The sequence below is a fragment of the Ceratosolen solmsi genome, unplaced genomic scaffold, assembly GCF_000503995.2.
Source record: "Ceratosolen solmsi marchali unplaced genomic scaffold, CerSol_1.0 scaffold35, whole genome shotgun sequence".
NCBI classification, from domain to species: Eukaryota; Metazoa; Arthropoda; class Insecta; order Hymenoptera; family Agaonidae; genus Ceratosolen; species Ceratosolen solmsi.
Window position 1 is genome coordinate 5,142,238 of NW_011948423.1, and position 14,025 is coordinate 5,156,262.

The 14,025-nt window shown below is 35.5% G+C and overlaps 1 protein-coding gene across 2 annotated transcripts in view; it reads right to left on the bottom strand.

The window, feature by feature from the left end:
* LOC105362230 (uncharacterized) overlaps positions 1-14,025 on the bottom strand; it is a 71,993-nt gene that overhangs the window by 28,371 nt on the left and 29,597 nt on the right. For both annotated transcript variants that reach the window (XM_011499608.1, XM_011499609.1), the window contains exon 2: positions 66-271. In XM_011499608.1, coding sequence (XP_011497910.1) covers positions 66-271 — 206 coding nt within the window. The remainder of the gene's footprint in view (positions 1-65; positions 272-14,025) is intronic.

The following is a 14,025-nucleotide window of genomic DNA, read 5'->3' on the forward strand; positions in this document are numbered from 1 at the left end:
AGAGAGAGAGAGAGAGAGAGAGAGAGAGAGAGAGAGAGAGAGAGAGGTTGTGATTCTTTACTTACGTCGACCTTTGCAGCGAGGAGTGGAAAGACGGACTTGGATGGCATCTCTTTCGGGATAAACCTGTAGAACTCATCCCTGCTCTTGTACCACTTGACCGAATACAATGGCATTGAGCGCAGATCGTAATCGCAAGTCATCTTGACTGTCGAGTTTTCGGCCACGGCAATCGGTATTTTTATCGTCACGTCGATTTCGCCAAGCGTGCCTAATGTCCAGACATAAATTACATTTCTTTAATAACATCCTGTAAGCCAACTGACACTCACTACTACAAGCCTAAACTTATTTTGACTCGATAAAACATTGTGTGCAACAAACAATGTCCCATTATAGCGAATAATTTAAAATTAATTCTATATTAAGTTATTTATTGGCTCGGTAAAAAGCCGGGCACTTTTGCGCCTCGGCCGTTAATTGGATTGTAACGAGGGGATGCAGAGTGCGCCTGTGAATAATACCGGGAGAATCTCGAACGTACGCTCGAGAAGGATGGAAGCTCGTAGTGGCGTATGTCGGTTAAGGGCCAATGTCGCCGGGCGCGACTTCCTCACCCGGAAAACTCTCCTGGGCGTGATTGCCGAGCTTCCCCGACCGACGACATTCGGCACGTCGATTTAGCCTCGTTGGCGACGTATTGGGCATTAAATTTATTTGCCGCTTTTTGCGCCTCGCTTTATAAGAAGCGAACTGATTGGAAATTTCTTGCCGCCATTTATTTTCTTTTATTTTCACCTTCTGTCTTTTCTTTTCCTTACACAAAATTGCAATTCTCACAAATTTAAATGGCTATTATAACATTAGGCGGCTCGGGCCGTGCGGCGCAATATTAACGATATCCCTGCACTGATTAATATGAAATTTAAAATTATTAGTGGAAATACGAGACAAATAACAAAGCAAAGAGAGAAAAAAAAATAAATAAATAAATAAAGTAGAAAGAAAAATAATGTTCGTCTCGTATTCAATAGGTGAAAAGGTAGACGAGATGTAATTGAAAATTCATGTACAGTGCGCTGAAAGCGAACATTACTATTCAGAATGTAAAAATGTCTGATTTGGTATTTAAATTTTTTTGTTCTTCGTCCGATAAAGTAAATTCTCTCATACGAATTGTACGGAGTTTTCAAGGTATTCGCCAACATTTTACAGGAGATGCTTAAAAAACTTTGCTAAATAAAACAAGTTTTTTTTGTTTTTTTTTTTTTTTTCGTTTTTTTTTCATCCACAAACACAAACACACAAACGTAACGCACTCACACACCAGATGAAGGAAATAAATAGGCCAATATAAACAATTTAGTCGTGCAAATTTTCATAGGAGTGACGCGAGCGCGTGTATTATTATGCGGCCGAGACAAACGTACAAACAAAATAGTGCAATATAACGCGCGGAGTAGCGGGGATTCGAGGAAAAATTCATTTAAATTTCTATAAACTTTCACGACAACATTTTCCTTCTGTAAATTTACTATGCATACTTCACATACCGAGGCTAAAGCGAATCGGATAACACATTATTGTAAAGCGCCCCCTTTCTTTGACAAATGCCCCTCCGAGTGTCATTCGCGTGTTTACAGTTCTCCACTCGTACCACTACCACCATCAGCCCTCTCCTCCCATCCAACCCCCTGCCAATCCGGCCACTCCTTTTCGACCATTCGCTCATTGTAATTCTCTCTCTCTCTCTCTCTCTCTCTCTCATCCACACACGCGCGCACGCACACGCGCGCACGCACACACACGCACACACACACACACACACAAACACAAACACACACAGAGTTTGGGTTTTCCAGAGAGAGACCCTCGGAGCGTCGAGGACGATCGGCGCCCGAAGCCGTTACCATAGTAGCAGTTTGGCGGAAATCGCGAGTCCTTAATTAATACGACACCTCGTTCGCTGATAATTGCGGACACGGGGCGCAGAGACTTTCGACTCATCCGTCATGGCCTCCCTTTCCTTGGAACGGCGGAACTTGTCGCTCGTCAGTCTCTTGGCTGAATTTTCGACGCCTGGAATTGCGCCGCGGAAATGGGAGAAACACGAAATGGCACTCGAGTCCTTCAGCCGTATAATTAGTCTTTTCCTTCGAGCGTCTCCGTCCGCTCGGCCTCGGCACAATTGCAAAGTGTTTTGCATCCCTCCCGGCAAAGTGCCACATTAGATTAATTAAACGCGCCGCATCACCGGAAGAGCATTTCGTCACTTTTATACCGCCGACGGCCGAGCGAAAAACGTTTTTTTTTTCACTCTCGCCGATACAATAATAACGGACAAGTTCTTGATGAATTCGGCCTCCCTACCGCTGCCCTATCCATCCCTTTCTTTCTATAAATTTCTTTAACCGATGCGAGCTGAATCGTAGATCGTGAATTTAATTCATTTAATGCTGTGAGCGCGTGCGAAAATTGATGGACAAACATCAACGCTCGCAAAAGCTTGTTAAACACCTGATTGTAAAAATAAATGGCAGGAGGGGCGACGAGGAAGGCCAAGCTATTTCAAGATTTTGCATTTTTCTTGCTTCGCGCGCGACTACTGGCACTCGACAGGAAAAAAAATAAATAACGGATAAGAAAAAGGACAAATATATTGGGATAATTTTAGAACTCGCTCGTGTGGAATGTAGTTAAATTGGTAAATTAAACAATTACAGGATCGATAGGTAAGAGATATTTCGAATTTTACGAACCAATTGTGGATTTCAAATGGCGTGTTGTGGCGTCGCGTTAACATAACAAAAAAAAAAAAAAAAACAAAAACAAAAACAAAAAAATTAAAAAAAAACAACAAAACAACAACAAAAAAAAACAACATAACAAAAGAAAAACCAAACAAGATAACAAAACAAAATACAGGAGTAAAAAAAAATTTGAGCGCGTACTCCTCTAGCGGGTTCGCCTCATTCGGCCTCTCCTCTCCTCACCCACTTTCTTCTTATCATTATTCCAATTTTATGCTTAAAGTACAACTTTACTTTCCGTTACGCATCGATCCCGGGGATTCTAACGAAATAAGAATGAGCACAGCATGTACAACTAGCCCCGTGCATTTATAAAATATCGTATTACCATATAAAATTTAAAGCCCTAAGAATTAAAAGGAAAATTGTACATTTAGCACTATTGATAATTAAGAAAAATAAAGAACGATCCTCGCTCATTTTCTTGCGCGGAAAAGTGTTTACTTAAACCTGCAATTACACTCGGTTGCCGGACTTAAATAAATAAATAATGAATAATAGTTTCTCAGGATTAAAGCCGCGCTAAATATAAATTCTTCGTTACCGCGGGTATTCGCAAAAAGCCTGTAGTGGTACGTGATAATGGGAGCGGAGGGACGTTAAGACTTAATGTAGAATTTTTTCGGAATAGATTGGACGGCCGACGCCGTACGAGACTTGGCACGATGTACTTATTTTTTCATCGCGCGCATCCGCTCGGGCTAAAGGCGCTTTTCCTTATCCGCGGCGACAGGAGCGCGAGCGGCGACATCATCCGCGTAATCTGAGTGGGAAGGGTCGCTGCGATCTCGTTTTTACGGGAGACGAGGCGGCGACGCGCGCTTTAACTGCGAAATCGTCCTCTCCCCTTCCCATCCATGCCATCGCACTTTTTACCCCCGCGCGTCTAACGATCGGCCGCTGATTATTCCGTGGGGTCAAGAGTACGCGGTAATGAAGGCAATTACGGCCGAGGCAGCTCGGAAAGGAGTAAAAATAGGGAGGAAAGAGACGGGATAATGAAGGAAGAGGAGAAGGTGGAAGGTGGAAGGTGGAAGGTGGAAGGTGGAAGGTGGAAGGTGGCAGTGGCAGTGGTAGCAGTCACGGCCATGGCGATGATGGCGTTGGTGGTGGCGATAGTCGTAAGGTAGGCGGCAGAGATAACGGAGCCGCGGATTATCCACGGCGGTTAAAAAATCGAGTATAAAAAGCCATTGACGAGGAACGACAGTTTTTTTTTTTTAAATCCGAAGCCCATACGCTTTAAGGTGCTCTTCGATTTCATGGTCGCGCAGCATTGAAAGGAAAAGAGGAATAAGAGGGCCGTTCGTTGGTGGCTGATTGTAGGAGGTTGTGGTAGGTGGGTGGGTGGGGTGGGTGCGTGTATGTGTATGTGCGTGAAGAGGGAGGAGGAAGAAGGAGGAAATGGGAAAACGACAGACATTTCGTAGGTGAAGTCGCCGAAGGTTCGACGAAGGCGGTAGCGAGAGAAACGTCGGCGGGCATTTTATCCGCATTTTTCCACAAAGATAGCCGATACACCGGAGCCGAGCACACGGACGTGGGGCACTGTAGTAGTTGCGCCCACTAGTGCATCACGATGCCTGCGACTATCGGGCGTCGAGGCGCTCCTGTTTATACTCTTATAGGGGGAATTATGCGATAAAAGCGAGGCGTCTCCACTGTATACTCAAGCTTCATAAAGCTGGCTGAACGCATTTCATAGCCCTGACCGTCCGTCCGACTCTCGTTCATCTCTCTTCTCTTCAAACATTATGTTTCACCGTATGCGTCGTTTAATTTTAATTTTTTCGCTAAACAAACAATTACCAATCGATCAACAATAGTTGTCCAGCGCTTGGGAGCGCTTTGTTTTATCGAAAACGTATAAATGTTATTCATCTATTTGATAATAGCCATCTCTTACTGCTGAATTGATATAGGTATGTCTGTCGCGCTTCACTTTGTGTCCAATTAACGTGTACTCACTTGCTCGCTCGCTCCATCGCTCGATCGCTCGATCGCTCGCTCGTATTATTATGACAATTTCTTTTCATTCTCTTTTATTAAAAGAAGTATATCGGCGCACCGAATGGGGCTCAATTTTCTTCGTTATTTTCTTTGAGATGAGAAAAGGCATTGATTGGTCAAGATGATATATGTTTAATGTATTTTTAAGTAATTTTTATTTCCAGCGCCGTGTAGGACATTTATTTTTCCCTCTAGGTAGTATTAAATATTGTGCCATCAATTTGAATGCAAAAGTCAAATAAAAGTCGTAAGAATGTCTTTAATGAAAAATTGCAACTTCGTATTAATAATTTTTTCGTTATGTGTCGTAATGAAAATCATTTCGTTTGATCAGTGCCGTTGCGCCTTGGAATGAAATTTTAATCGAATGGAAAAATTTTTTTGTTACATTTTTCATATAAAATCGATAAATCACCGAAATGTAAAATTGACGGAAACATTACCAATATTGTATATTATTCTTAAATATTTGTTTCGCTTTTTCAACGAATATCAATTTCATTCAATGCTCTTGGAGATTTATGATGTATTTACGATAATAGATTACTAACGTACAAGCCATTGTTCAAACCATAATATTGTTCTAAAACTTTAACGACCATTTTCTACATCAAAACGTAGCAAACAAAGTTCTTTTTAACAAGATAACAGCTTTTTAAGAGGAACATTATAAATCAACGATAATCTCATGCTATAAATCATTAGTTCCCGACAAAACAAGAGAAATGTAAATTAACCATATTCCTTGATTTGTTAATTTTGCTCATTGTTTAGGTAATTGTAATCTCCATCGAAAGATTAGTTTGCAATAAAATATGCCCTCTGAATACAATATTTCATAGAAAAACATTGTATTGTAAACTAACGCATACATTCGACTATTTGTAGCGTTTGTTTAGATTGGTAGATTAAATTTTTGTAGAAATAAAATGCGCGATGCGAGATATAATTGCAGTTGGTTCTTATAATAAGATAGTACAAAAGAGAGGAAGAAATAACTTTACTTCCCGCATTCGCTTCACAACTTTTCTACGTCCTTTTTGCAAAAAGAGGTCATTGACGCGGTATGGATTACGTATGTGCGTAAGCGCGTGCGTGCTTGTGTAAGCGCATATGGGCACGTATCTTCGACTCCACAGCTGCACTGGTATTTTTGATTGCTTACTGCAGTTACACGCACTGTAATTTGTATTTACATACTTTTACATTTAAATAATAGATAAAGGACGAGCAAAGTAGATGCACGTTACCAGTGGCTCTAAATATTTTATAAACCTCCATCTATTCTTCTCTCTCTCTCTCTCTCTCTCTCTCTCTCTCACACACACACACACACACACACTCGCACTCACTCGCTCACTCACTCGCTCACTCACCTTTTAATAATCAAGGGGCAACATTGACTATTAAAGCCAACAAATCGGATCCATTTAAATTAAACAACAACTTATAACGCTGGATGTCCTGTAGGATTGCTCGTAATTGCACTTAATTAGAGCCAATCAGACCACGATTGAACGGACTTTCGTAACAGTCAAAATTTTCTTGTTCAATAATTCAATCAATTCGAATCACATCTGCCGCGCGTCCTACCTTTAGTTCATTATGCTATTGTTACGTGACTCACGTGCATTCACGCACGATATCTGACCCTCGAACAAATTCTATTCCACCCGCTCAATATATAAAATCCTTTTTGCGTAAAATCAACGGAAACTTTACATACGTGTAGTCGTGTGCTAAACTTGCTCATGAAAGCAATATGACAACAGCAATAACAACAACGATAAACAATAATTTTACATTTATTCGTTGACGGTATTTATTTCCGTTGACGGTGATATTATTTTACTTATCGATTGAACGCAGCAATGAAAGAGTACATTTTTCCCTTTAACTGCGTGAAATCGTCGTTGACTCAATTTTGTACAATTAGGCGATGCCTTTAATTAATACCAACTTCAAACAGAAAATGAGTATAATTGTGATTCAATCGAGCTTTCATAGACTTAATTGTTCATGAAATTACATTAAAAACTTCTTTTTCTCTCTTTCATTTTTTTTTTTGTTTTTTTTTTTTTTTTTGTTTTTAATCAAGCAAAATATTTTTCTTTCGACTTTGTGTTTCAATTGAGTTAGTGGAGGAAGCGTCGAGTTCTACATTAAAGTTCTACACTAAGTTTCAAACGATTTTCAATATGATCTCGACGCTTTTACTTTTTCTCCTTCTCTCAACTTATTTATTTTTTGCTTCTTTTATTAAAAAATTTACTTTTCTTCTTCTTCATTGAATAAATCATTTCTGTGAATTCATTTACATATGTATAATGTATGTAAGCGGTGAATCGTTGCCCCATTGAAATAACACGTCGAATCGAACGAACGTCGATTAATATCACAGGACTGGAGATACGATCTTAGAGGGAGGAAGATGCGAATCTCTCAATTGATCGATCGACGCGTGCGAAATCGGGAGTAAGACTTACTCTTCAGTGCGTGACGTGGGTGAATATCGTAGAGAGATGAGAGCAATAGAGAGACTTTGTATTTGTATGTAGGCGGTAGAGAGAAAAGTAATGTGAGAGCGGTTGGGGCGGGGGGACGGTGGGCCGGCGGAGGTGGAAGGGGCAGATAAGGAAAGCGCACCATGCATATAAATGAATAATTCCTTTGCCTGAAATTCGATTAAGCGGTCATTTTATTGTCGTTTAAAAATTGGTTTTGAATAAGAGATGTAAGCGTTTCAAAGCACAGAATTTTTAAAACGTGAAAGCGTTAGTAAATTTAAAGATATTAAGCTGTAGGCACCGTAAGGACTAGTTTAATTTACTTTCCGTGAAATCTCTTTCATTCCACTTTTTCGTTAAAAAGTTACGCGATTTTCGAGTTGAAAATGTTAAATTCAAAGAAATTCTTTTTTAAGACTTCGTACAATCACAGGGCAGTTGATAAAGGCGCGAATTAGCATAATTATTAAAACTTGAGATTTCTTCTTTATAATGTATTACTAGATTTTCCGTGTCGTGCTTTGTTAGCGGATTTTATAAAGCACCGCGCGTTGCATTAACGAGGACATTGTGCAACACAGTGGGATCATGTCATTGAGGGCGGGTGATTTGGGGGAGGGGGTGGTGGTGGTGGTGGTGGTGGTGGTGGTGGTGGGGAGGAGGAGGGGAGGACGAGTATTTACAGTAAAACATTTACTGTTCTCGGAATTTGTTCTTGGTGGCGGATATCTTAATCTTTAATTTCAGATTCTTAATTCCTTTTCCTCGGCGTAAAAGGCACACTTTGGTATTACATAATAGCCAAAAGCATTTAGGTCAATACGAGCACTGCGTTTTCCCATTCAAATACACTTTTACGCCAAATTTTAGCTTACCGTACTTTTTCGACCTCGAAACCTAAATAGACTAGGCTGTAACTTTTATAGGCGTTAGTCGTAAAAAAAAAAAAAAAAAAAAAAAAAAAAAAAAAAAATTTACGACGCGTCATTCTCGAGTAAAGATGTCACCATAGTATTATTATTTATATCCACTGTTACTTTGTCCTATTCCCCCACCCAAGAGCATCTTATCCTTATAACGGCAAAAACATTTTCTCGAATGCCTTTACAACATTGTTAGTGTCGATTAGTGATTTTTTTTTTTTTTTTTTATCATCACCTACGTCTATCATAATTCTACATAATCTTTCGATTTCACTTTATCGCTCGAATTTATTATTTCAGATTTTAAAAGCATTTCGTAACGGCTTTTGTGATCTGAATTTCGTCATTCGCATTAGTCGACGGCATTGATATTACTCGCTTTGAAATAGCAATAGAATTTTCAAACTTATTTAATAAATAATTTTTTATTCGGTTTACGTTGGAATGTACACTCCAACTTTTTCCATTTAGAATGCGCTTTACGCCCTAAGTTTTAATAGTACACCGATTCTCCAAAGCGTATCGACTATCCAAGCCTTTAATCGAGAATTTTACCGTTCATTTAACTGTGTATTATAAGCGTCACGTGATATACATTAACGCTTCATTTATTTCGCAAATGTATACCACGCACATGATAATCATTATTTATAGATGATAGTTTTCATATTTTCTCGTTACGAAGCTAAAGTGCTATCGGGACAAGGGACAAGGGCTGAGAAATAATGATATACATATTGTTGATATGATGTTAATTAAAACTTTATTACTAAAATTGCACATTGACGATAGTGACTCACTCGATCGACTTCGTAAAACTTTAAATACTATTGCGCGGACATAAAGATATGAGAATACACGTAAATTCAAATAAATTATTTATTCATTTTCAATACACATACCGCCCCGTACTATATATGTATTTATAGTATTTCATAAAACTTACATTAATCTAATATTTCATGAGATATTTCTTTTTGTTGCCTTTTCATTCATTTTCATTTTCTTTTTCTGTTTTTTCTTTTTTCTTTTATTCTTTTTAATGTTATATTCAAGCTTTATTGAAAATTTAAAGGATTTTTTCAAATACTTTCTATATCAATTTTGAAGTTAATCTCTAAATGCACTGAATAACGAACTATATATTTTTCTCTTTGGAAAACAATAAATTGTAGTCACGTTGATAATAGTTATTCGATATATATATATATATATATATATATATATATATATATATATAAACGTATTAAATAATAGGAATAAACGCGAATACGAGAGAATGTACATTACGCTAAAAGTGAAATTCCTATTCATCCAGCATAAGCATTATGGCCAATGGAGCATTTGCACTCGATTAGAAAGGAAATAAGGCATGTCATAGCGCCACAATATATCCTGATCAGGAATTTTGACAAGGTTCTTAATAGGCTATGAAATGTGCGGCCTGGCCAGGCCTTGATCAAGCAGACACTGACTGAAGCGTCCTCATACATAAACATAACGCGACTATAACAGCCTAGTATTCATACAATCCACTATCTATCCCTTTCTCTCTCTCTCCCCCCTCCCCCTCCCCCACATACTCATCTTTAACTTCTTTACGATTCTTATTATGACTTTTTGCCAGTTTTCAATGCAAGTACAATTTTATTCAATATATAGTTATCTTAGAACATTGAAATGTTATTAATACAAATCATCTTTCATATATTTTTACATTACTTTTTTTTCTCCTGCCATTCGAATGTTCAGGGAAATAAGAAATTTATTAAAAATCTCATCCAACGACAGTTATTGAATGAATAATCAAACACAATAGTTAATAGAGATAAAAAGTGTTGTTGCGAGATATTGAATTGTAAAAATGAACGGAAACATAAGGAGGAAAATGAGAAATAGAGCGAATTGAGGAGTGAAAGGATGTTGGGAATTTTCGTTGGCATGTATAATCATTACTTATGCATATTGTGTATAAAATATTCACATTAATCAATTATAAGTCATGAAGTGAAAGTAGTAGATATGTGTAAGAGTAATAATTATGAAAAATACGAATTGAAAGAAACTCATTGTGTTTATTAGAGGCAATTAACTATTTATTTAAGGAAATCATTCATTTATCTAATGAAACAACTAAAATGTGCTTAAATTTATAAAATCGTATTATTTGATGACACGTTTCTTGGTATTATTTACGATAATGTTTTTGTTATATCCATGTGATATATTTGTAATTGACATCAATTGATTAGTTCTCTCTTTCTCTCTTTCTCTCTTTCTCTTTCTCTCTCTCTCTCTCTCTCTCTCTCTCTCTCTCTCTCAATAGAAGTAATATTCAACTCAAACAAGTAATATTCATAATTTACAGTATTATATACTAATTCAACTATATTATTGTTTTGCACATTTTGCTTTATCAATCAAGGTAGTTTTTATTTCAAAAGAATTATTATTTAATTTCAAATTAAGGTAACAAAATAATATTAATATATCTGCTTGAATGCGTGTATTCGATGAAACAAATTTTCATTATAATGAATTTTATACATAAATCAAGTTAATATTTATTTAATATTAATAAAACAAATAACTCCATTGAATGAAATACGTTTCTTTTGATTCTGTAATTTTTCGTGCAGTACCAATGCAGTATCAATGTCAACATAAATCTTATAATTATATGTACGAAAAGCTTGATTTAAAAGCCCAATACTTTTAATAAACATCATATTAAATATTAATTTGTTTATTAAACGTTATTTGTTAATCAAAATCCATTCTGTATTTATATAACTTTTATTATTATTATTATTATTATTATTATTATTATTATTATTATTATTATTGTTATTGTCATTGTTATTGTTGTTGTTGTTGTTATTATTGTTATTATTATTGTTATTGATTCTATGTTAAATGTTATTCTATATTAAATGGTAGTTAACTTGAATATTACGTAGTAAACATTAACAATCAATAACAATTAACAATAATCAATGCTTTATTAAATTATCTTATATAAATATTAATATTTAGTGTAATAATTCACAATTCATATTTCGATTATTAAAAATCATAACCAACAAGCTCAACAAATAATACAAATTTCTTAATAATTAAATTTTAAAAAATTAAAATTTCATTATTTAATATTTATTAACAAAATATTTGCTTATTAAGAAATTTGTATTATTTGTTGAGCTTGTTGGTTATTATTTTTAATAATCATATTATAAAATTTCGACGCTAATTTATGGATTAATACGTGGAATATTAATATTTACATTTAAGGTAATGGTAATATAACATTCCCTACCGTATGGATCATTCGTTAATTTTAAAGTGCATTGAATTGTAAATTATATAAATCTTAAGATTTTACAATTTTATATTATTTTATGAATGTGCTTAATAAGTAGTTTATGATTCAATATTATACAAGCAGTACTTAGGCGAGCAAATATTTAAAATCACATTAATGCACGTAATACATGATTATGTTTCATCTTTTTTTTTTTTTTTTTTTTTTATAAAATATTTTTTTCAAACTGGTAATTCTTTGCGTAGTTTATTATTAAGGTATACTTATGTAGCCGTAACTATAATATAGTTTTCAGATGGCTGGAAAAAGTGAATTATGGTATTCAGAAAGGGTTCATTTTGAATATTCAGCATCTAAAGCGAGTCGAACGGGACAGTTATTTGGAGAAGCACGAAATATTCCTCAAAATGCTATTATTATTATTTTCATTTATTATTTTGTTTTATTATTATTATTTTTATATTTAATCAATGATTTTAATAATTTGCAGTGGTAAGTGGTAAAGAGATGGACTCATACATTATTATTATTAATATTATATATTATATATGACGCGTTTTTTTGTTATTTTCTCATTTATTATTTATTATTTATTTTAGTAAATATTACTATTATTCATGTTGTTATAGTTATTGTTATAGTATAGTTATTATCGTCATAGTGTCTATGATGTATACTTTCATGGCATAATAGTATTATTGTATGTTAATAATATTAAAATGTGCAATGGAAGAGAATGTTATTTTCGCTCATCAACGTATTTGAAAAGTAAGAAATTGAAAAGTTGTAAAATACTGGAAATTATAGGACTATTATTATTATTATTATTAAATATCAAATTTCAAATTTACGTTGTTTGTAGATATTAGGATAATTTTGAAACTTTTTATAAAGTTAAGTAGAAAAGCATAAATTTTCAGATTTAAAATTATCATCGTACTATATATTGTTCTTTCTCTCTTTTTCTAACCATATGACAATATTATACGAGACGAATTTGATTGTCAGTTATTTCATATACTTTTCTATTAAAATTCTACGTTTATAAAGTTAAAATTTAACTTAAAATTTTACGGTGCTGCAAGAAATTCTATGTAAATAAAGTGAAACACAACAGATTAAATTCTAGCATACTTAATTACATACACTTACATACATACAGAAATGCATGTATATTTAAATAAAGTTTATTGAAATATCTTGTGAATATTACACAAGTAGTAGACACATTTAATTAGTTGTTAGTTGTTCAATTAAAATGCAAACCATAAGAAGTGTTAAGGCGAAATAAACGATTTTAAGGTAGAAAAAATTTGAAGAAAGTGGATAAGCGCATTTAAAAAATACGCTTTAAATAAGAATGCAATCTAATTCCAGCGAGAACATGAATTTCACGATGAGTAAATTTAAATTATAGCCGTAGTTGCATTTATTTTAATGTAAATAGTAATCAAAAGCATCGGCTATATTTAAATAAAGTTTCCTGAAAATTTCATAAAAATGCAGATTCAAGTGTATTATATTATAGAAAGAATATCTGATAATAGCACACCGTCCCTATATTGTTTCGGGACGATTATTATTCAGATATATATATATATATATATATATATATATATATATATATATATATATATATTTGTGTGTGTGCGCGTGTTATGCGTGCATGTTTTTCGCGCGCTCGCGGGTGTGTGCGTGCGTGTTTGTGCGTGTTTGTGCGTCTAGGGGCAAGGCATATTTTGTTATTTTGTTACATTTCATTAAAATGTTAAGCCAATCGCCGTGCACTCTCTTTATAATAGCTTAGCAATACCTAGGCAAACGGAGATTTTCCATTCGACGAAATCATCGTCACAAAATACAGCTAATTCGGGCGAGTAGAATAGAATGGCTTAAAATAACGTTCGAGCGTTCGCCGATCATTATGCTCTGGACACTTTGCCACATTAAATTGACTATCGGGAAATTGCATCCACTATTGGCCAACGATGCTTTAAATTTGCATGAAAGTCTTTTTCACCGCACCAGCTCTCCCTACATTATCGCATTAATTCCCAAATGACTTTGTACGGTTATATACTTTTAAAAAGCACACATCGAAACTGCTATTACCGCAGACCAATCGTTAACCGCTCGCCAGCTATAGTTAAAGCGGTGGCCGCCAGTCGACTCGGCTAATGGCGAATGAAATTTTCGCCCCACGAAGAAAGAGACGGACACCGACGGCATCCTCACCTAATCGAGTGACGCTCCCATCAATTATCATGAGGGGGTGAGATGACGCGAGTGACCAGTCCCAAAACACCCCATACGTACGCGCCCCATAAATCAGCGCCCTGCGTCGAGGCATCTCCGGGAGAGAAAAGGCCTTGGCAATTAACTCGCACCTCCGTCTGTCCGCCTCTCTTTCCCGTACCCATTAATATTCGCGGTGCCGTGGGGGGGGGGGGGGG